A 21,903-nucleotide genomic window follows, 5' to 3' on the forward strand; every position below is an offset into this window, starting at 1 on the left:
GTATTATTCTCCAGTTTGGGAGTCGCTTACCTGCAGGTATGGGATTTGATTTTGACATGATTACATCCTTCCTACCATCTCGTTGCAGCTTCACCTTTGTCCTTGGATGTGGGATTTTTTTTTTTTTTTTTTTGGTGAGTTCCAATATCCTGTCAGTGGTTGTTCAACAGCTTGTTGCTATTTTAGTGTTCTCACAGGAGAAGATGGGCACACGTCCTTTTACTCTGCCATCTTTTATCTGCTGATAATGACCATGTCATTGTGGTGTTGATGAGATGACTTTTGGAAAGCATTGATGGTTGGGGGCTGATTGCTGGTGGAGTCAACTTTGTGATTAGAGGGTTGGAACGTTCAGTCCCACTTTCACCTCGCCTCTGGGCTGGTGAGAGGGGCTGGAGTTTGATTCTGTCACCAGTATCCAACAATTTAATCAATTGTGCTAATGTAAAGAGGTTTCTATAGAAACCCAAGAGGAGGTAATTCCTTTGTTCCTTTCTTCTGCTGTTGTTACTTTCCTTTGTGATTTGATAATTTCCTGTAGTGGTTATGGGGCTTCCCTGATAGCTCAGTTGGTAAAGAATCCACCTGCCATGCAGGAGACCCCGATTTGATTCCTGGGTCAGGAAGATCTGCTGAAGAAGGGAAGAGCTACCCACTCCAGTATAGGGCTTCCCTTGTGACTGAGCTGGTAAAGAATCCACCTGCAATGCGGGAAACGTGGATTCAATTTCTGAGTTGGGAAGATCCCCTGGAGAAGGGAAAGGCTCCTACTCCAGTGTTCTGGCCTGGAGAATTCCATGGACTGTATAATCCATGAGTTTGCAGAGTCAAACACGACTGAGCAACTTTCACGTGTAGTGGTTATAACAGTCTATTTTAAGTTGATAACAACTTTCAGTTTGAATGTATGCATTCTAAAGCTCTGCATTGTTACTCTCCCCACCTGCAACACACACACTTTGTGTTTTTGAGGCCACAGTTTGCATCTTTTTATTTTGTGTATCCCTTAACAAAGGCTTCCCCAGTGGCTCAGAAGGTATAAAATATGCCTGCAATACAGAGACCCGGGTTTGAAATTCCTGGGTTGGGAAGATCCCCTGGAGAAGGGAATGGCTATCCACTCTAGTATTCTTGCCTGGAGAATCCCATGGACAGAAGAGCCTGGCAGGCTACCACAAAGAGTTGGACAGGACTTAGTGACTAAGCACACACGAAAGGCCAGTGTAGTGGTGCTGAATTCCTTCAGTTTTTGCTTGCCTGGAAAGTCCTTTATCTCTTCTTCAGTTATGAAGGACAGCTTTACTGCATACAGTATTCTTAGTTGACAGTTCTTTAAGCATTTTGAATGAGTGATGCTCCTCCCTTCTGGCCTGCAAGGTTTCTGCTGAAAAGTCTCCTGATAGTCTAATGGGGGTTTTCCTTGGATGTAACAAGTTGTTTTTCTCTTACTGCTTTTAAAATTCTCCCCTTGTCTCTTAATTTTTGTGTTTTAATTATAATGTGTCTTGTGGTTCTCTCGTGTTCCTTCTGTTTGTAATTCTGCTTTATGGATCTGGTTTTCTTCCTTCCCTAGGTTAGGGAAGTTTTCATGCATTATTTCTTCAAATAAATATTCTGCCTCTTTGTCCCCTTTGGGATTCCTATAAGGTAAATGTTGAACCACTTGATGTTATGTTCACTTTTTCTTTTTTCATTTTTCTGTTCAGATTGAATGAGTTTCACTGCATTTAGAGTTCCATGATCCTTTTTTTCACTTCATCTAGTGTGCTGTTGAACCCCTCTAGCTTCTTTTTCAGTTTGTTTATTGTATTCTTCAGCTCTATGGCTTCTTTAAAATTTTATTTTAAATTGGAGGATAATTGTTTTTCAATGTTGTGTTGGTTTTTGCCATACAACACTGTGAATCAGCCATAAGTAAACTCTTACTTCTATTTAGTCCTTTTTTATATTTCCTTTCCCTCTGTTGAAGTTCTTGTTGTGTTCATTCATTCTACCAAGTTTGGTATGCGTGTTTATGACCATTACTTTGAATTCTCTATCAGGTAAATTACTTACTTGCATTTTGTTAAGGTTTTTTTTTTTTTTTTATGTTTTATTTTGTTCTTTCCCTTGGAACATACTCCTCTGTTTCTTCATTTGGCTTGATTCTTTGTTGGTTTCTATGTATTAGGTTGAAACAACCACCTTTCCCACTTTGAAGGTCTTGTGTAGGAGATGAACCTTACTGTTCAACCTTGCCCCAGCTCTTAGCTGTTTCTCAAAACTTGTGATTGTCCAAACAGCCTGTTTTATTTTTATTAGCTCCTAGTATTTGATGATGTGCCAAGAGCTGTCAGTGTCCCAAGGGGAGATTCTCAGTAAACCCCTAAGTGAAGATTGATTGGAAGTCAGACTCTAAGGTAGCAACTTTTAAAGTATGCAAATATACCTCTTTTGGGGGAAGTCTGGGAGATGGGTGTTTCTGTCTGTACTTTCTTTACTAAGCTGTGGAATGGCAGCCAGCTAAGTACCATTTCCTTGTTTGCTACTGTCTTATTGAATCTGTGAACATAAGCCCCACTGACCACCAGAGCCAGGTAATCAAAGGGTGTCCCTTGGGTGGCAGTCCCAAACCAGAGGCATACACAAACTCCTTTCTGGGAAATACCAGTTGACCTACAGCAAGGCAGGGAGAGAATGCAAAGATGGCACCTGCCTGTTCTCCTGTCTCTAGAGAGCCTTGCTCTTGGTTTCTTTCATTGAAAATGTTGGCTTCAGTCTTTTGCCGCTACTGTGTCCTTGGGGTTTAGCCATGATGATTCTGTAGAAACCCTTTAGGTTACTCTCTCTGAATTCAGTATAGCCTTGTGAGTCTTGTGAATGCAAGCCCTGTTAACTTTCAAAGCTAGATGTTTTGGGGGACCCATCTCTCAGGTGGAAGTCTTAAAAGTTGGGACACGAGATGGGGACCCTAAACCCCTTGCTCCTCAGGGGGAAGCTGGGAGTTGTCAGTTCCTTCCCAGTTGTGTGCCACTGAACCAGGGGTGGGGTTGATGATGACAGTGTCTCAGCCTTTCCTACCTATTTCCCAGTGAGTTGTTTTCTCATTTGCCCAGTATATAGGAATCACTCAGTTTCAAGATTTTGTTCACAGGAAATTGTTTAATGTGTAGCTGTAGATTTGGTATGTCCACCGTAGGAGGTGAGTTCAAGATCTTCCTATGTGACTATCTTGAACAAGAACCAAGTGGTCTTTTGTTTGTCTTAAACGTTAAGAAAAATTTAATTCCTGTTCTGTTAACACTGTTTGAGAGCTTGAAAGAGATGGAAATAGTCCCAGTTCATTCAACAACTTGATCCCCAACCTGACAAGAATAGCATGAAAAGACTGTAAATCTGTCTCAATTGAAAATAAAGATTACAAATACTAAATAAAATACTAACAAATTAAACCCATTACATGATTAAGGTAATAATATTCCAAGACCAAATTGACATAAAGGAAGGATCCAAATTGGAAAACAGATTGATAAAACTTTTTGCATAAATAGCTTAAAAGCAAAAGCACATAATGACCTCATAATTAGAAAGCCATTTGATACAACCTTGTAAATCAGCTATACTTCAATTTTTTTTTTTTAAGTTGCATTAGAAAGATATTTGAAGGGGAATTCCCTGGTTGTCCAGTGGTTAGAACTCTGTACTCTCACCGCCTAGGGCCTGGATTCAATCCCTGATCAGGGAACTAAGATCCCACAAGCTGTGTGGTATAGCCAAGAAGAAATAGAGAGACATTTGAATATTATTATTTCTAATAAAAACAGCAAGTTAGGAATAAATAGAAGGAAATATTCTTAAGTTGTTGAGGAACATCCATCAAAAACCAAAAGCAAACATTCTTTTCCATGGTGAAACACTGCTAGCATCCTTATTAAATTCAAGAACAAGCAAAGTATGGGATTTTACTGGTGGTCCAGTGGTTAAGGCTCCACACTTCCACTGCAAGGGGCACAGGTTTGATCCCTGGTCAGGGAACTTTAAGATCCCACATGCTACATGGCATGGCCAAAAATAAACAAAAAGAACAGGAGAAGGGTACCTGATGTCACAACTGTTATATAGCATTGTCCTGGAGTCTTTGGTAGCTTGATAAGAGAGGAAAAACTGGATGAATATTAGAAAGGAGCCAAAAGTATAATTAGTAAATCACATAATGATTTACTTGGAAAAACTTAAGGGAATAAACTGAATAACTTTAGAAACAAGAAGAGTTGAATAAAGTAATTTGAATGCAAGATAAATATACCCTATAGCTTTTTGTATATAAGCAGTAAGTAATTCAAAATATAATTGAAAAGATTTTATGATAGCTATAAAATCTTTAAAAGTTAGAAACACATCTAGCAAGAAGACTATACAAAGATAATTTTTATGAAGGACATAGACGCCATAAAGAGAAAAGCATATTATGTTCCTGATTGGAATGATTCTGAATGGCGACAATTATCTTGAAATTTATCTTACTATAATGTTATTATTTGGTAGTCACTTTTCTTTGAGAATTGTAATGTCTCCTCAGTTTACTTGAAGAGAGGGTGAACTACTGAACCTAAAATTCTTTCACTGTCTTACTAGTATAAAGCTAAGTGGAGAACTGGGACATACATACCTGACTGCCTCACCTATATAATAGCAATCCAAAAACTAATCAGTTGAATTGCTGGATATTTGATCATCACCATCCTCTAAACTTTTTAGACTTTTAAGGCTTTTATTTCTTTACTGAAAAAGTAAAACATGATTTTTAGTAAAAATTCAAGCAAACACCCACCAGTGGTCTGACACCAATTTTGGGAACCCCAAGATCCTACATCTACTCATAAGTGAGCCAGCGGTAGCTTTGGGCCTGAACCCCACCCACCAGTTGCCAGATACTTTGGACTTCTTAGCCAGCCACCCCAGAAATCAACTCCACCCACCAGAAGACCAACGTTAGATCTGGGAACCCCAGCCCTGTGGTCACTCATCCCAGAACCAAGCTCTTCCCACCAGTGAGCCAGCACTAGGCCTGGGACTCCCAGAGTTTTGCAGCTGGCTATCTTTTGGCCCTGGCAACCAACTGGATGAAGGGTCTGCCACACCTACCAGGCCACCACAGTAGTCAACCCTCCACAACTGAAGAACCCATGCCCCGCGATGTAGGGAGCCCCCCTAGGGATTATAACTCTGGTGACCAGAAGGAGTATGCTGTTGGAACCCATAGGGTGTCTCCTGCATAAGACCGTTTCTCCAAGGTCAAGAAACGTAACCAGCATACCAGATAAATAGAAATAAAGACAGTAAATCAGGCGAAAACATGACAAAGGAACATATTCCAAAGAAGAAACAAGATAAAACCCCAGAAGGACTAAATGAAGTGGAGATAGGCAGTCTGCCCAGTAAAGTGTCTTAAATAATGATAAAGATGATTGAAGAACTCCGGAGAAGAATGGATAAGTACAGTGAGAAGTTTAGCAAATTAGAAGATGTAAAGAAGACCCAAACAGAGCTGAAGAAGATGATAACTGATTTAAAAAATATACTACAAAAATATCAACAATAGAAGAAGAATAGATTAGTGAGCTGGAAGACAGTATAGTGGCAATTATTGAAGCTGAACAGGGGGGAAAAAAAGTTTGAGAGACCTCTGGGACATTAAGCACACTAATATTCACATTATGGCAGCAGTTCCCAAACTTCTTGGCACCAGGGACCAGTTTCATAGAAGACGATTTTTCCATGAATAGTGGGCAGTTGGTGGTTTGGGGATAATTCAAGCACATTGCATTTATTGTGCACTTTATTTCTATTATTACATCAGCTTCACCTCAGATCATCAGGCATTAGATCCTGAAGGTTAGGCACTCCTCAGTCATGGTGTCCTAGAAGGAGAAAAAGAGAAAGGGGCAAAGAATATATTTGAAGACGTAATAGTTGAAATCCCTCCTAACCTGGGAAAGGAAACAGACGTCCAAGTCCAGGAAGCAGAGAGACTTCTAAACAGGATCACCCAAAGGAGATCAGTCCTGGGTGTTCATTAGAAGGACTGATGTTGAAGCTGAAACTCCAATAATTTAGCCACCTGATGTGAAGAGCTGACTCATTTGAAAAGACCCTGATGCTGGGAAAGATTGAGGGCGAGAGAAGGGGACGACAGAGGATGAGATGGTTGGATGGCATCACCGACTCAATGGACATGAGTTTGGGTGGTCTCTGGGAGTTGGTGAATGGACAGGGAGGCCTGGCCTGCTGCAGTCCCTGGGGTAGCAGAGTTGGATACAACTGAGCAACTGAACTGAACTGAAAGAGGATTACACCAAGACACATTGTAATTAAAATAGCAAAAAGTAAGATAAAGAGATTATTAAAAGCTCCAAGGGAAAAGCAACAAGTTCCATGCAAGCAAATTCCAGTATGTCTATCAGCTAACTTTTCAGCACAAACTCTGCAGACCAGAGGGAGGTGGGACAATATATTTAAAGTCGTGAAAAGGAAAAACCTACTTGGCAAGGCTGTTGCTCAGATTTGATGGAAAGAATGAAAATTTTAGAAACAAGCAAAAGCTGAGTTCAGCACCAACAAATCAGCTTTATAAGATGTTTTTTAATTAATTTTTTTTATGTTGGAGTATAGTTGATTTACAATATGTGTTAGTTTCAGGTGTATAGCAGAGTGATTCAGTTATACCTATACCCCTTCTTTTCCAGATTCTTTTCCTATCTAGGGTATTACAAAGTGTTGAGTTCCCTATGCGACACAGTGGATCGTTATGTATAGTAGTGTGTATATGTTAATTCCAGTCTCCCAGTTTATCCCTCCTCCCCACCTTTCCGCTTTGGTAACCATAAGTTTGTTTTTCGTTTTTGTTTTTTAATTTTCCTGGCTCTGCCAAGAACACAGTCTAGGGTCTATGTTCTTGTGGTCAGCAGTTTTCATCTGCTTTCTGTAGAAACAACGAGAATGTGTGTCAGGCCTTTATCTGTATCTTTCAAGGAACTGGGAGTTTGGTGCTTCTGTTAGGTGGCAGGATTATAGTCTAAATTGTTACCATTTCCTTAGCCCAGCAGCTGGTCTTTGTTTCCTCTTCTTCCCATTTCCCGGTTGGCCGGTCATTAACTGTTGAGTAAGCATATTACTTCAAAAGACAAGGACATGGGCTTGTACACGGTTTCAGAATGATCACCTCTAGGTCCATCCAAAGAAATGTTAGTGCAAATGGCGTTATTTCATTCTTTCTTATAGCTAAGTAATATTCCATTGTATATATGTACCACAACCTTTTCTATTCCTTTGTGGATGGGCATTTTGGTTACTCCCATGTCTTGGGTGTTGTAAATAGTGCTGCAGTGAACAATGGGGCACATATGCCTTTTTGAGTAACTTTCTCCAGATATATACCCAGGAGTGGGCTTGCTAGATCATCTGGTAGCACTACTTTTAGTTTTTAAGGAACCTCCATTCTGCTCTCCACAGTGGTTGTACCAATTTACATTCCCACCAACAGTGTATAGGACGAGGCCCTTTTCTCCAAACCCGCTGCAGCATTTTTGTTTGTAGATTTTTTGATGATGGCCATTCTGACAAGTGTGAGGTGATACTTCCACGTAGTTTTGGTTTGTATTTCTCTAATAATTAGTGATGTTGAGTATCTTTTCATGTGCTTTTTGGCCATCTGTATGTCTTTGGAGAAATGTCTATTTAGGTCCTCCACCCATTTTTTTGGTTAGGTTATTTCTTTTTTTTTAATACTGAGCTGCATGAGCTGTTTGTATATTTGGAGACTAACCCCTGGTCAGTTGCTTTGTTTTCAAGGGTTTTCTCCTATTCTGTGGGTTGTCTTCTTCTTTTCTTGATGGTTTTATTTTTGTTTTTACTTTCATTACTCTAGGAGGTGATTGAAAAACAATATTGCTGCAATAGGTATCAGAGAGAATTCTGCCTAGATTTTCCTCTTAGGGGTTTTATAGTATCTGGACTTAGATTTAGATTTTGAGTTTATTTTTGTGCATGGTGTTAGGGAGTGTTCTAATTTCACCCTTTAATGTGTTGCTGTCCCGTTTGCCCAGCACCCCTTGTTAAAGAGACTGTGTTTTCTCTGTTGTGTATTGTTGCCCCCTTTTGTAGTTGACCACTGGTGCATGGGGCTTCTCTGGTGGCTCAGACAGTAAAGAATACACCTGCAGTGTGGGAGACCTGGGTCGGGAAGATCCCCTGGAGGAGGGCATGGCATCCCACTCTAGTATTCTTGCCTGGAGAATCCCCATGGACTGAGGAGTCTGCTGGGCTACAGTCCATGGAATTGCAAAGAGTCAGACATGACTGAGCAATAAGCAAAGCACAGCACATCGGTGAATGTGTTTATCTCTGGAGTTTTATCCTGTACCATTGATGTATATTTCTGCTTTTGTGCCAGTAACATTGTTTTGATGACTCTAGCATTGTAGTATAGTCTGAAGTCAAGAAACTTGATGCCTCCAGCTCCATTTTTCTTTCTCAGGATTGGTTTGACTATTTGGGGTCTTCTGTGTTTCCATACAAATTGTAAAAAAAAAAAAAAAAAAAAAAGATTTGTTCTAATTCTGTGAAAAATGCCATTGATAGTTTGATAGGTATTGAATTTAATTGATAGATTGCTTTGCTTAGTATAGTCATTTTAATGATACTGATTCATCCAACCCAGGAACATGATTTATCTTTCCATCTGTTTGTGTCATCTTCAGTATCTTTCATCAGTCTTATACTTTTCAAAGTACAGGTCTTTTATCTCCTTAGGTAGGTTTGTTTCTTGGTATTTTATTCTTTGTGATGTGAAGGCAAATGGGATTTTTTCCCTTAATTTGTTGTTCTGATCTTTCTTTGCTAGTGTATAGAAATGTGACAGATTTCTGTTTTTTAATTTTGTATCCTGCAACTTAACCAAATTCATTGATGACCTTTAGTAGTTTTCTGGTAACATCTTTAGGAATTTCAAAGTATAGTGTCATGTCATCGGCAAACAGTGAATTTTACTTCTTCTTTTCCTCTTTGGATTCCTTTTATTTCTTTTTTTCTCTGATTGCCCATGGATATGCCTTTAAAAATTATGCTGAATCATAGTGGTGAGAGTGGATATCTTTGTCTGGTTCCTGATCTTAAAGAAAATGCTTTTGGTTTTCACCATTGAGAATGATGTTTACTGTGAATTTGTCATGTGTGGCCTTTATTATGTTGGGCTTCCTAGGTGGCACAGTGGTAAAGAATCCACCTGCCAATGCAGGAGACAGAAGAGACTCAGGTTCAATCTCTAGGTCGGGAAGATCCCCTGGAGTAGGAAATGGCAACCCACTCCAGTATTCTTGCCTGGAAAATTCCATGGACAGAGGAGCTGGGTGGGCTGTAGTCCATGGGGTTGCAAAGAGTCAGTCGTAAGTGAGCCAACCTATATTTATATGGGTGGGAGAGTTTCCCTCTCTGCCCCCTTTCTAGAGAGTTTTTTTCTTTTTTTAATAATCACAAACAGGTATTGAATTTTTTTTTTCTTTTTTAATTTTTATTTTTCAGTGGGTTTTGTCATACATTGTCAAAAGCTTTTTCTTCATCTATTGAGATGGTCATAATGTTTTTTATTAGTCAGTTTGTTGAAGTGGTATATCACATTGATTGATTTGTGTATGTTGAGGAATCCTTGCATCCCTGGGATAAATCCCACTTGGTAGAATTTGCTTATGAAGCCATCTGGTTCTGGACTTTGGTTTCTTGGGAGCTTTTTAATCACAGTTGCAATTTCGGTACTTGTGATTGGTCTATTCATATTTTCTGTTTCTTCCTGGTTCAGTCCGGGGAAATGGTACCTTTCCAAGAGGTTGTCCATTTTATTGGCATATAGTTACTAGTAGTAGTCTCTTACGATGCTTTGTTTTTTTGTGATGTCAGTTGTAACTTCTTTTTCATTTATAATTTTATTGATTCGAGCCCATCTCCCACTTAATTGGGCAGCAGGCACGTAAAAAGATACTCAACATTGCTAATTATTAGAGAGATGCCTATTAAAACCACAATGATATATCATCTCACACCTGTCAGAATGGCTGTCTTCAAAAAGGTCACAAATAACAGATGCTGGTGAGGATGTGAGAAAAGGGAATCATTATACACCGTTAGTGAGAGTGTAAATTGGTGCCGCCACTGTCAAAAACAGTGTGGAATTTCCTCATAAAACTAAAAGTGAGACTACCATATGATCCAGCAGTTCCACTCTTGGATACGTATTAAGAGACATAAAAATGCTTTAAGGTTGGCACTGTTATTCAGTCACTAAGTCACGTCTGGCTCTTTGCAACCGCATGGACTGCAGCACCCTGTGTTCCCTGTTGTTCACCATCTCACAGAGTTTGCTCAGATTCATGCCCATTGAGTCGGTGTTGCTGTTTAACCATCTCATCCTCTGCCGCCCTCTTCTCCTTTTGCTTTCAGTCTTTCCCAGCATCAGGGTCTTTTCTAATGAGTCGACTCTTTGCATCAGATGGCCAAAGTATTGGAGCTTCAACATCAATCCTTCTGATGAATATTCAGGGTTGATTTCCTTTAGGATTAACTGGTTTGATCTTCTTGCAGGCCGAGAAACTTTGAAGAATCTTCTGCAGCATCACAGTGTAAAAGCATCATTTCTTTGGCACTCAGCCTTCTTTATGGTCCAACACTCATATCTGTACATGACTATTGGAAAAACCATAACTTTGACTAGACAGACCTTTGTAGGCAAAGTGATGTCTTTGTTTTTTAATATGCTATCTAAGTTTGTTATAACTTTCCTTCCAAGAAGCAAGCATCTTTTAATTTCATGTCTGCAGTCATCATCTGCAGTGATTTTGGAGCCCAAGAAAATAAAATCTTTAACTTCTTCTACTTTTTCCTTTTCTGTTTGCCATGAAGTGATGGGACTGGATGCCATGATCTTAGTTTTTTGAATGTTGAGTTTTAAGCCAGCTTTTTCACTCTCCTCTTTCACCCTTATCAAGAGGCTGTTTAGTTCCTCTTTGCTTTCTGCCATTAGTGTGGTATCATCTGTGTATCTGAGATTGTTGATATTTCTCTGGACAATCTTAATTCCAGTTTGTGATTCATCCAGCCTGGCATTTCACATGATGTACTCTGCATAGAAGTTAAATAAACAGGGTGACAGTATACAGCCTTTGTGTACTCCTTTCTCAATTTGGAACCAGCCCATTGTTCCATATAAGGTTCTAACTGTTGCTTTTGACCTGAATACAGGTTTCTCAGCAGACAGTTAGGTGGTCTGGTATTCCTATCCCTTTAAGAATTTTTTATAGTTGTGATCCTACATAGCCAAAGGCTTTATCGTAGTCAATGAAGCAAAAGTTAGATTTTTTTTTTGAATTCTCATGTTTTCTCTATGATCCAGTGAATATTTGCAATTTGATCTCTCCTTCTGCCTTTTCTAAACCCAGCTTTAGAAATGGGTACATCTGGAAGTTCTCAGTTCATGTACTGCTGAAGCCTGGCTTGAAGGATTTTGAGCGTAAGCTTACTAGCATGTGAAATAAACGTAGTTGTCTCGTAGTTTGAACATTCTTTGACACTGCCCTTCTTTGGAATTGGAATGAAAACTAACATTTTCCAGTCCTATGGCCACTGCTGAGTTTTCCAAATTCACTGGCATATTGAGTGCAACATTTTAACAGTATCATCTTTTAGGATTTGAAATAGCTCCGCTGGAATTTCATCATCTCCACTAGCTTGGTTTGCAATAATGCTTCCTAAGTTCCACTTCACTTCACATTACAGGGTGTCTTGCTCTAGGTGAGTGACCACACCGTCATGGTTATCCAGGTCATTAAGAGCTTTTTTGTACAGTTCTTCTGTGTATTTTTGACACCTCTTCTTAATCTTCTGCTTCTGTTAAGTCCTTACTGTTTCTGTTCTTTATCATGCCCATCCTTGTATGAAATGTTCCCTTGATAACTCCAATTTTTTTTGACGAGCTCTCTAGTCTATCCCATTCTATTGTCTTCCTGTTCTTTGCCCTGTTAACTCCCTTGGAATAACTGAGGAAACTGAGGCTTTGAGAGGTTATGTCTATCAGCTGGTAAACAGCTTAGCTGGAATTTGAACTAGACTTAACCTTGGCTTACTTTTAACTACCACATTACACCTCCTTCTTTCAAGAGAAAATTCTATGCTTTAACCCTTTTCTCTATAAAATTTTATTTGGCTATTCATTAATAATTTATATATCTATAAAACTTAATTAATAATTAATATATCTATAAAACTTTTTAATGGTTTGTGGGAAAATGTGTGAGGAAGTTATAGACTTTGAAATGGTTTGGAGGTATGAATGAGTTAAATGTATCCTTTTTATGCCATGTGTGTATGTATAAAATTATACAACTTCAGGGCTGCATAGAGACTTCTGGAATCACTGTGGTGTTTGACCAGCCTTATTTTACATATGAGAAAACGGACCCGAAAGAGGTTAGGTGGTTGCCTGCAGCTTTGTGCTTTCATTTCTCTGGTCTCTGCTACTGACTCCTGTGTGATGTTAGGCAAATCCTTAAATGATCCTGATCTCAGTTTTCTTGTGGGTAAAAACACTTTTGGATGAAACCCCAAAAGTCTTTCTATATGACAATTTGTGTTTTTACCATGCTTTCACTTACCTTTTCAAATATTGTTTGGGTGAAATACTTTTTAAGCTATAAATGAGGTGGGTAGTGGGTTCAGGAGTAAAAAGCATGATCCAGAGGTTCTGATTATAAGACATCGGAGTGAGAATCTGCTCCCTCTTTAGCTTTTAGATTTTCCTAATAGTTGATTTCTTATTTGGCTTCTTCAGAACATCAAATCACCTATTGGTTTTCATAATCTAAGCTTGTCCATTTACCTCATATTTGTCTGTGATTCCTCCTTAAGCAATATATTCTATTTTAATACAATACTATGTGTTTATTGTAAAAAAAAAAAAAAAAGAAAAGAAAAGAAAAAGAAAAAACAAGAAAGTACTCATAAGCATGGGGTAGAAAATAAGTCATATGTAATCCCAGGATCCAAAGATGATAAGTTTAATAATTTGAGACATATTTTCTTTTTTAGGATTTGATGAATTATTGTGGGTGGTAAGAGAGAAGTATAAAGCAGAGATGCCCTTGGTTTGGGAAACCAAGTAGATAGTGGTCTCATTCAGTGAGATAGAGATTTTGAAGCCTAGTAGACTTGTATGGGAAGGCGATGTATTCAGGATAGAGTACAGTTAGTTTGAGGTGTCTTTAAGGTACCTAAATTGAAGTGCCAGTTAGTAAATTGATTTCTATAAATTAAGCTCCAGAAATAGAGTTTTAACTTTTGGATTAGGATTGAGAAGTCATTAGCATATAGATGAGCACAGCTATGATATCATATAGCAGCACCTATCGTAAATTGCAACACCCCGCCCCGCCCCCAGCCACAACTCCATGGAGGGCAATGTATTGTGGACTGTTGTGCTGTCTGACCTGTATTCATAGCTTAATTTGGAAAGAATCATGTTCTATGTTTATAACACAATGACTGCATTATACAAATGGTTTCTGTTTTCCTGTGGAGATTTCTATAAAGGACTTTTTAAAAGGTCCAAGCTTTAAAGTTCAGAACTTCTGAGCAGATCCAGCATTTGACTGCTTGCTTTTTTCCTTAGAATGACAGCTTCTGTCATCAACCCCAGTTGGACTGTTCTTCTGGCATCACAGTCATCATGCCTTGCTTATAGAAACTGAACAAAAGTACCTCACTAGCAGCATGATAGGGTCCCTCGCATAGCTTTTCCTCTGGCCTGTGATCGGAGCAGTTCTCCCAAATGCAAATTCTGTTTCTTAATGAAGCTATGCCTGTGGGAAGTGTTCCACTGGATGGGTATACGTGATTTTTAGAAAGAGGAAACAAAATGCTGTTGGCATGCAGTGCCTTAATAAAAGAAAAGTACCAAGACCATCGCCTAATTTCTTAATACTATAAGGCTCAGTATTCCATCTGTAAATTGAGAATCATAATAGTGTCTTCTAAGGGATCACTTGATGATTAAATGAGTTAAGGTATATAAACTGCTCAAAACTGTGCCTGGCATCAGAATATGATTCAGGATTGTCCCTTTAAGTCTTATATTGATTTTAAATGAACTTTAAATAACTTTATTCTTATATAGAAGACTTAACCAGCGGATCATATGATGACACCCTAAATACTGAACAAGTTCAGAAACTCCTTTACCTGCTTGAATCAACTGAGGATCCTGTCATTATCGAACGAGCTTTGGTCACTCTGGGCAACAATGCAGCCTTTTCAGCCAACCAAGTGAGTACCCTAGTCTCCGTAAACATGCTCCTCCCATTCTCACACACCGGCAGTAATTGTGACTCTGATAAGTTACTTTACCTCCCAGAACCTCAATTTTTTCATCTATATATTCTGTGGTTATGGATATCTACAAAATAATGTTTGTTTACTTCTAAAAAGCATAGCCTAATAGTAATACGATTAGTAGTCAGATTGTATGTATCTATGAAGTTGGTCACCAGCATCACGTTTGTAATATGTGTATCTGATCAACACTTAGTATTATTGCATGGCCTTTTTAATTATTCACAACTCAGCAGTGCTGCAGTAGAGCAACAGAAGCATCTGACATTTAAGTACGTGCTTGACATTGTACAAAGGGCTGACAAGGATGGTTCTGAGGCAGCTACTCCCTGGACCACACTCTGACAATCATGGACCAGTGTAAATGTAAATGGCTTCTGCTTCCCCCCAGCCTCCCATGGAGAAAGAGTGAAACAGTTTTTGTCGTTATTCTCAGCTAATGCCCTTTGTTAACCTTGTCATGAATGCAAAATTTTGAATTTATACTTCATTTCAGTCCATCTTTATCCATCATGTCAAGGTTAGCTCTAGAGATTTATAGGGAGATATAAGGAATATGTGTGTATTATGTACATTTCCGTTATAAGTGACAGACCCCAACTTAGGTTATTTTAAAATGAAAAGGAAAAATACTGAGCTCAGTTAACTTGGACGTCCAAGGATAGTTTTGGTTTGAGACAGAAGTGTGAATAGAGATAAAGGCTACAGAAAGCATTATCAGACTTCGTTCTCTCTTTCACTGTCTTTTGAATGCTTGCCCCTACTTCTTTTTGTGTAACGATTTTTGTCTCTCTGGCCACAAAGAGGTTTTCTTCACAGGGATGGAAAGAAAGCCACTGGCCTCTCAAGCTTTCATCTTTGACCCTCATGATCTAAAAGGTGGAGTTACTCTACTAGTATCAAGTGCCAACCCTTTGGCCCAATTGTTGGGCTGGCCTGGGCCATGATTAGCAGGTCCTGGCTCACACGCAGACCAAAACATCAGGGAGGGTGTGAACACAGTTGACCAGCAGTCTCACCAGGAACTGAATGGGGTGGAGGAGGTACTGTGTCTGTCCCAGTAGAAAGAGGGCTGCCAGGCAGACAAAAATAACAGATGGTGACTAGCTTATTAGCATGCCTGTATTGAGGGTATTTCTGATGCCATAGTTTTATATTCCTTTGAAACAAACTGTAGTCAGAGTGGGTGAGAAGCCACTGGTGAAAAAGTAGTTTCTTGGGTAACAGGAGTCGGTGGCTCTTGTCATCAGTTATGGTGCCTTCATCTGCTTTTATCATACAGTTTTTTGCTTTCTGTTTGTTTTTTTAAGACCGTCTCCTAGTAACCACAAGTTCTTAGGAAGAACCTGAAATTGCAGAGGGAAAGCTTCTTTATCTCTTTTTCTTGATAGAACAGCATGTTTTGACCTGACAGGAGTCATTTTCAGCTTATTTTTCTTGTAGGAAATGAAGCGTTATGCCTCTTTGAATGTTGGGATGAAGGCACATAATATTTAGTGTTGCAGTTGGTTGTGAGAAACCCCCAGGTTATTTTTTCTTTGAAAATTTGGACATCATTTCCAAACTGTGTGGAACTTTAATTCTTCAGGATGTTAATAAGTGTTCCTCCCCTCCCACAATTTAAAAATGATCTTCTTTTTGGATAAAGTTTATAGAAGTACAATATTCAATACTCCCCTCTTGGAGATTCCAATCACATGACCATAGGATTGCATCACAGTAAAGAGACATGTTTACTCTTGTTATAACCAGAGTTTCTCAAACTTACTTATCTATGAAACCTACTTTTTTAAATGAGACTTTTGGTTGCACTTGGTCTTCATTGCTGCATGCGGATTTTCTCTGCTATGAACACAGGCTTTTTATTGCAGTGGCTTCTCTTGTTGTGAAGTGCAGGCTCTAGGCGCACGGACATCAGTAGTTGTAGCATGCGAGCATAGTTGCTCCATGGCATGTGGAATCTTCCCGGACCAGGGATTGAACCTGTGATCCCCCTCATTGGCAGGTGAACTCTTCACTGTACCAAATCTCCTTTTTAAAAATGGAACATCTATTTACATCTTGAGGAATTAGTGTTCCAAAGTATTCATTTCAGCAAAACACTAGTTTTGATCTAAATCTTAATGCATTTGCAGATTGCCCTGTAAGAGAGAGATAACTTATTTCAAAGTAAAATTATTTTGTTTTCAAATTACTTTGAGATCACTGCAGTAGCTCTACAAATCTTCATTGTATATCTCTGCTATAGTTTAAATATTACATATATTAATAATTTATTTTCAGTTTCTTTAGCTGTAAAATTATGTGTAATAAACTTTAAAAAAAAATAAGAATTAGAGGTTGTATATGGGAACATTATTTCCGAAGTCATTAATTTTTATTTGTATTTGTAGATGCAAAGAATGTAATAAAGGAGAGGTTGCATATTTGAAGTCATGGTTCTGTTTTTTTCCTCCTAGATCGTTATTCGTGAATTGGGTGGTATTCCAATCGTTGGAAGCAAAATCAACAATCCAAATCAGAGTATTAAAGAGAAAGCTTTAAATGCAATGAATAACCTGAGTGTGAATGTTGAAAATCAAATCAAGATAAAGGTAAGTAACCTGAAATTACAAAAGGTAAGATTTTCTAATAAATGAGAGAGGAAAAAAAGGTAAGTAATGAAATTTTAGTAGACCATACTTTATAGCTTTTAGCCAAGAATTTATTATTATAAAGTCATATTTATTATTTCTGGTTTTATTCAGATAGAATCAACGTAAACATTGTATAAGTTTAAGGTATAAAACATGATTTGGTACATGTATATATTGCAAAATGATTACACAGCATAGCGTTGGGCTTGCAGGTGGTACTAGTGATAAACAACCTGCCTGCCAGTGCTGGTAGACGTAACAAACGCAGATTCAGTCCCTAGGTTGGAAAGATCCCCTGGAAGATGGCATGGCAACCCTCTTCAGTATTCTTTCCTGAAGGAGCCCATTAACAGAGGAACCTGGTGGTCTGTGGCCCATAGGGTGACATGACTGAAGCGACTTAGCATGCATGCACTATACAGCCGTAGCCATCACCTCATAATTACCATAGGGTGACATGACTAAAGCGACTTAGCATGCATGCACTATACAGCCGTAGCCATCACCTCTATCACCTCATAATTACCATAGGGTGACATGACTGAAGCGACTTAGCATGCATGCACTATACAGCCGTAGCTATCACCTCTGTCACCTCATAATTACCTGTGCATGTGCACGTGTGGTGAGAACATTTGAGACCTCCTCTCTTAGCATACAAGTATACAATATAGTACTGTGACGTATAGTTATCTTGCTATACATTAGACCCCAGAACATATTGATTTTATAACTTTTAAGTCTATATACTTTGATCAGAATCTCCCCTTTTCCTTCACCTGAACATGCTACTCTCTGTTCTATGAGTTCGACTTTTTCATATTCCACATATAAGATTTTTGTCTTCTCTGACTTATTTCACTTAGCATAATGCCCTCAGTCCATCCATTTTTCACAAATAGCAGAATTTCCTTCCTTTTTTATAGTGAATATTATTCCATTGTATATACAGGTTACATTTCCTTTATCCATTTGTCCATAAATTGACATTTAGGCTATTTCTGTGTCTTGGCTATTGTGACCCATGTTGCAATGAACATGAGGGTACAGATACTGCTTTGAGATAGTGATTTTGTTTCCTTTGGATCTATACCCAAAAATTGGATGCTGGACCATATGACAGTTCTATTTTTAATTTTTTGAAGAATACCCATACTGGTTTCCATAGTGGCTGCACTAACCACCAACAGTACACAAGGTTTCCTTTTTCTCTTCTTTCAATACTTGTTACTTCTTGACTTTTTGATAATAACCATTCTAATAAGTGTGAGGTGATATTTCACTGTGGTTTTGATTTGCATTTCCCTGATGATTAGTGATGTTGACCATCTTTTCAGAAACCTATTGACTATTTGTATGTCTTTGGGAAAATGTCTATTCAGGTCTTCTGCTCATTTTTTTATGCATCATAAGAGGAGGAAGGCACCTGAACCAGCCAATAAGAAATACAGTGGACTTTTGAATTTGATGTTCAGTGTAATCAAAGTGTTAAAAAGGAACCAGGCCAAAGTCAGATAGTATCAGCAGAAAGATACAATAAGTTAGGAAATAACATTAATTCAACTTTTATTGAGCTCGTGCTTTGTATTGTAGAGTTTAGAAATGAACATGATTAACGCTTGTAAGAAAGCTAGAAAGAGGGATAAGGCAAGTCCAAAAAGAATTGTAATTCAAGGCAGAACATGATTAAATACTTTAAGGAAAAATGCAAGTAAAATATTGTTGAATATGTAGAAAGGAGAGTTTTCATTCAGAAGCTTCTGTAAAAGGTAGAGCCTGAGGTGGCTCATAAAACTGTCCAAGGTTTCTACAGCTGGAGTTGAGGAATGAGGGAATTTCAAGAGAAAGGAACAAGGTGAGGTAGGCAAACTCCAGGAATAACTGAGATGGCCTGTTTGGTAATCTTGTTGCTAGAACTGAAGTGAAGATAAGATTCAGAGGCAATAAGGATGTAAATGCTCAGCACATTTTAGGAAATGCTTGGAAAGATAGGAGCATTCTATGAAAATATATGATTTATAATAAGCTAAGGAAATGCCATTTTTTAAAGGATGGGTGCATAATGAAATTGTGACCCAGGACAGATTGATTTGTAAATATAATTTGGATTTTGAAACTGGATTAAAAATTTAATCTGTTTTACTTACACAATTTGCTTTACTGCCATCATTTTCGTTTCTGTGGTAATATGAATACATTTGGAAATTTTTTAAAGTTAGTTCTGGCTTATGGGACAGTTGGTAATTCCTTAGCATTTTATATTAGGGAATTTTTCTTACCACTTAGAACTTTTGATGAAGTTCAAACTTAGGTGAATACCAGTTACTTGTGAGACATAATTTTTTCAAGCTGGAAGGCTCGTGGCCAGGCATAGAAAATAGAGTTTCAGAAAATTTTCTGTCTCCCTTGGTTTAGTCTAGATCTATCATGTATGACATGGGCATACGACTAGCATTGCATTGCTTTTAGCCAGTGGTGGTTTACAGTATTGTAGAGGAGTAATTCATCTACGTATACGTCATAAATAACAACCTTGGGCCAAATAGAGTTTGCCTCTGCTTACTCGTAAAAGAAAGAGCTCTGAAGAAAAGCTCTATTTAGTGTCCCCCTCCAGTTCTTTGCTTCTAACATGATGTGCCCCTGGATCCTACAATTCAGGTACGGACTATGGTACAAAATGTCCCTGCAGATCTTCCTCCTTACCCTGACATGCCCAGACACAGAAAGGTAGACAGAATTGGGAGGCCCCCAACAAGTGAGAGGCCCCCCACTGGTATTGAGAGCCTGGTCTCTGGGTCTGGACATTGCTCTACTGTCTTATTACATTGGGCGGAGAATCCAAGCTTCTTGAAGGGTTTACAGTCCTTGTCTATAAAATGACCATAATACCACTGTCTCATTAGTTGTCTTAGGACTGAAGTGAGTATATCTGTAAAATGCTCAGTGCCTGCTATTAATTAGGGAACTTAAAAAAAGTTACCCAAGTTTGAGATCTTGATAGAAATGCCATCTTTCTTAAAGAGTCAGTTTCATCCTAAATAATCACCTGATTCCGCTGTGCAAGAGTTACGGTTTAATAGGAAAGTTTTGGAGATTCTAAGAAGATCCCCTTTTCCCCATCTTCAGGTATACATCAGTCAAGTCTGTGAGGATGTCATCTCTGGCCCCCTGAACTCTGCTGTGCAGCTGGCTGGACTGAGGTTGTTAACAAACATGACAGTGACCAATGACCACCAGGACATGCTTAGCAGTTATATTACAGACCTGTTCCACGTGTTGGTCACAGGAAATGGAAGCACCAAGGTATGAAGGAAATGGTGATTATTTGCAGTACAAACAGCTATTGCATCCATGTTATTAAGATTGAAATTCGTTTTATGTTACCTGTCTTAAGTTGATGTTCCTCAAAAAGAGAGAAAGTTTAAAATTTATTATTAAAAACCATTCACGGGCCCAAGAAAGTATATTATTTTTATATCCTAACACTGAATTTCAAAATTAACTTATGAAAATGGCCTGTTGTTTCTCTTATCAAAAGAATGATATTCATTTGGTTTTATGAAAATCAGTTTCCTCTTTATAGAAGGAGCTAGTGTTGACTGCACCAGATCCAGGACTATTGTGATAAAAGGAGAGTTTGAGTGACGGTGCTGGCAGTCCCAACCTCCTGATTTATCCCTCCCCCTTACCATTCCCCTTTGGTTGCCATAAGTTTGTTTTCTAAGTCTGTGGGTGTGTTTCTGTTTGGAAAATAGTGTATTTGTATAAATGTTAGTTTCCATCTCTCGGTGATGTACATGGTTTGTATTCCTCTATCTGATGTACTTCTCTTAGTATGATCATCCCCAGGTCCATCCCTATTGCTGCAATTGACATTCATTCTCTTTTTATGGCTGAGTAATGGTCCATTGTGTATATCTACCACATCTTTTTTATCCACCCATCAGCGGACATTTTGGTTGCTTGCACATCCTGACTGTTGTAAATACAGCTGCAGTGCAGGTTAGGGTACATGTCTCTTTTCAAGTTATGGTTTTCTCTGGGCATAGGCCCATGAGTGGGGTTGTGTGATCATTTGGTAGCTTTTTTTTTTTTTTTCCAGTTACTTAAGGAACCTCCATACTGTTCTCCATAGTGGCTGTTACCAATTTAAGTTCCAGTAACAGCCTGAGAGGGTTCCCATTGCTCCATGTCCTACCCCCCATGTATTCACTGCAGACTTGTTCATAATGGTCATTCTGGCTGGTGCAAGGTAACACCTACTTGTAGTTTAGATTTGCATTTCAATACTAATAAGTGGTGTGGAGCATCTTTTCATGTGCTTTTTTCTTTAAAACTGTGTAAAATTTACCTCTTTGCATTGGCTTCTTGAAAGTCTACCCTTTTATGAATTCTCCTTCAATTACCACACCATTTGTTCAGGGCAGATATCATTTATAACCCTAAAGGCCTTGGGAATATAATGTGCCTGTAAGCATCAGTTTTCAAGCTATAGGTATGGGAAATGACCACAACATGTCAGAAGTTCTTCATGCTCAACTCCATTTACTGGGGCAGCAAAGCCTTCCTGATAAACATCTTCCACAGTTGTAAACAAGAGAGGCATGTGCCAGGAAAACAACCAAGCCCTTGTGTCTCTTTAATTCTCTCTGTTACCCTTCATCACCCAAATAAAGCCCAACCTCTACAAGAGCTCTGTGGAGGGCACTGTCTTCCCTTAAATGGGAGGATCCTAAGTAGGAATGCTGGGGGTGGAAACCCGACCACCGTGAGTCCTAGGAGGACAGATGTGTTCTAAAAGCCCTACCAGCCCAGAGAGTTCACCGTGCTTTGGGTGCAGTATGTTTGGTTTGGCTGT

General features: G+C 38.7%; 1 protein-coding gene across 1 annotated transcript in view; it reads left to right on the forward strand.

Moving 5' to 3' along the window:
• ARMC10 (armadillo repeat containing 10) overlaps window positions 1-21,903 on the forward strand; it is a 67,979-nt gene that overhangs the window by 15,602 nt on the left and 30,474 nt on the right. The window contains exons 2-4 of the mRNA XM_065939977.1: window positions 14,195-14,343; window positions 16,869-17,003; window positions 20,172-20,348. Coding sequence (XP_065796049.1) covers window positions 14,195-14,343; window positions 16,869-17,003; window positions 20,172-20,348 — 461 coding nt within the window. The remainder of the gene's footprint in view (window positions 1-14,194; window positions 14,344-16,868; window positions 17,004-20,171; window positions 20,349-21,903) is intronic.

This window comes from Muntiacus reevesi, chromosome 6, assembly GCF_963930625.1.
Source record: "Muntiacus reevesi chromosome 6, mMunRee1.1, whole genome shotgun sequence".
In the NCBI taxonomy this organism is placed as follows: Eukaryota; Metazoa; Chordata; class Mammalia; order Artiodactyla; family Cervidae; genus Muntiacus; species Muntiacus reevesi.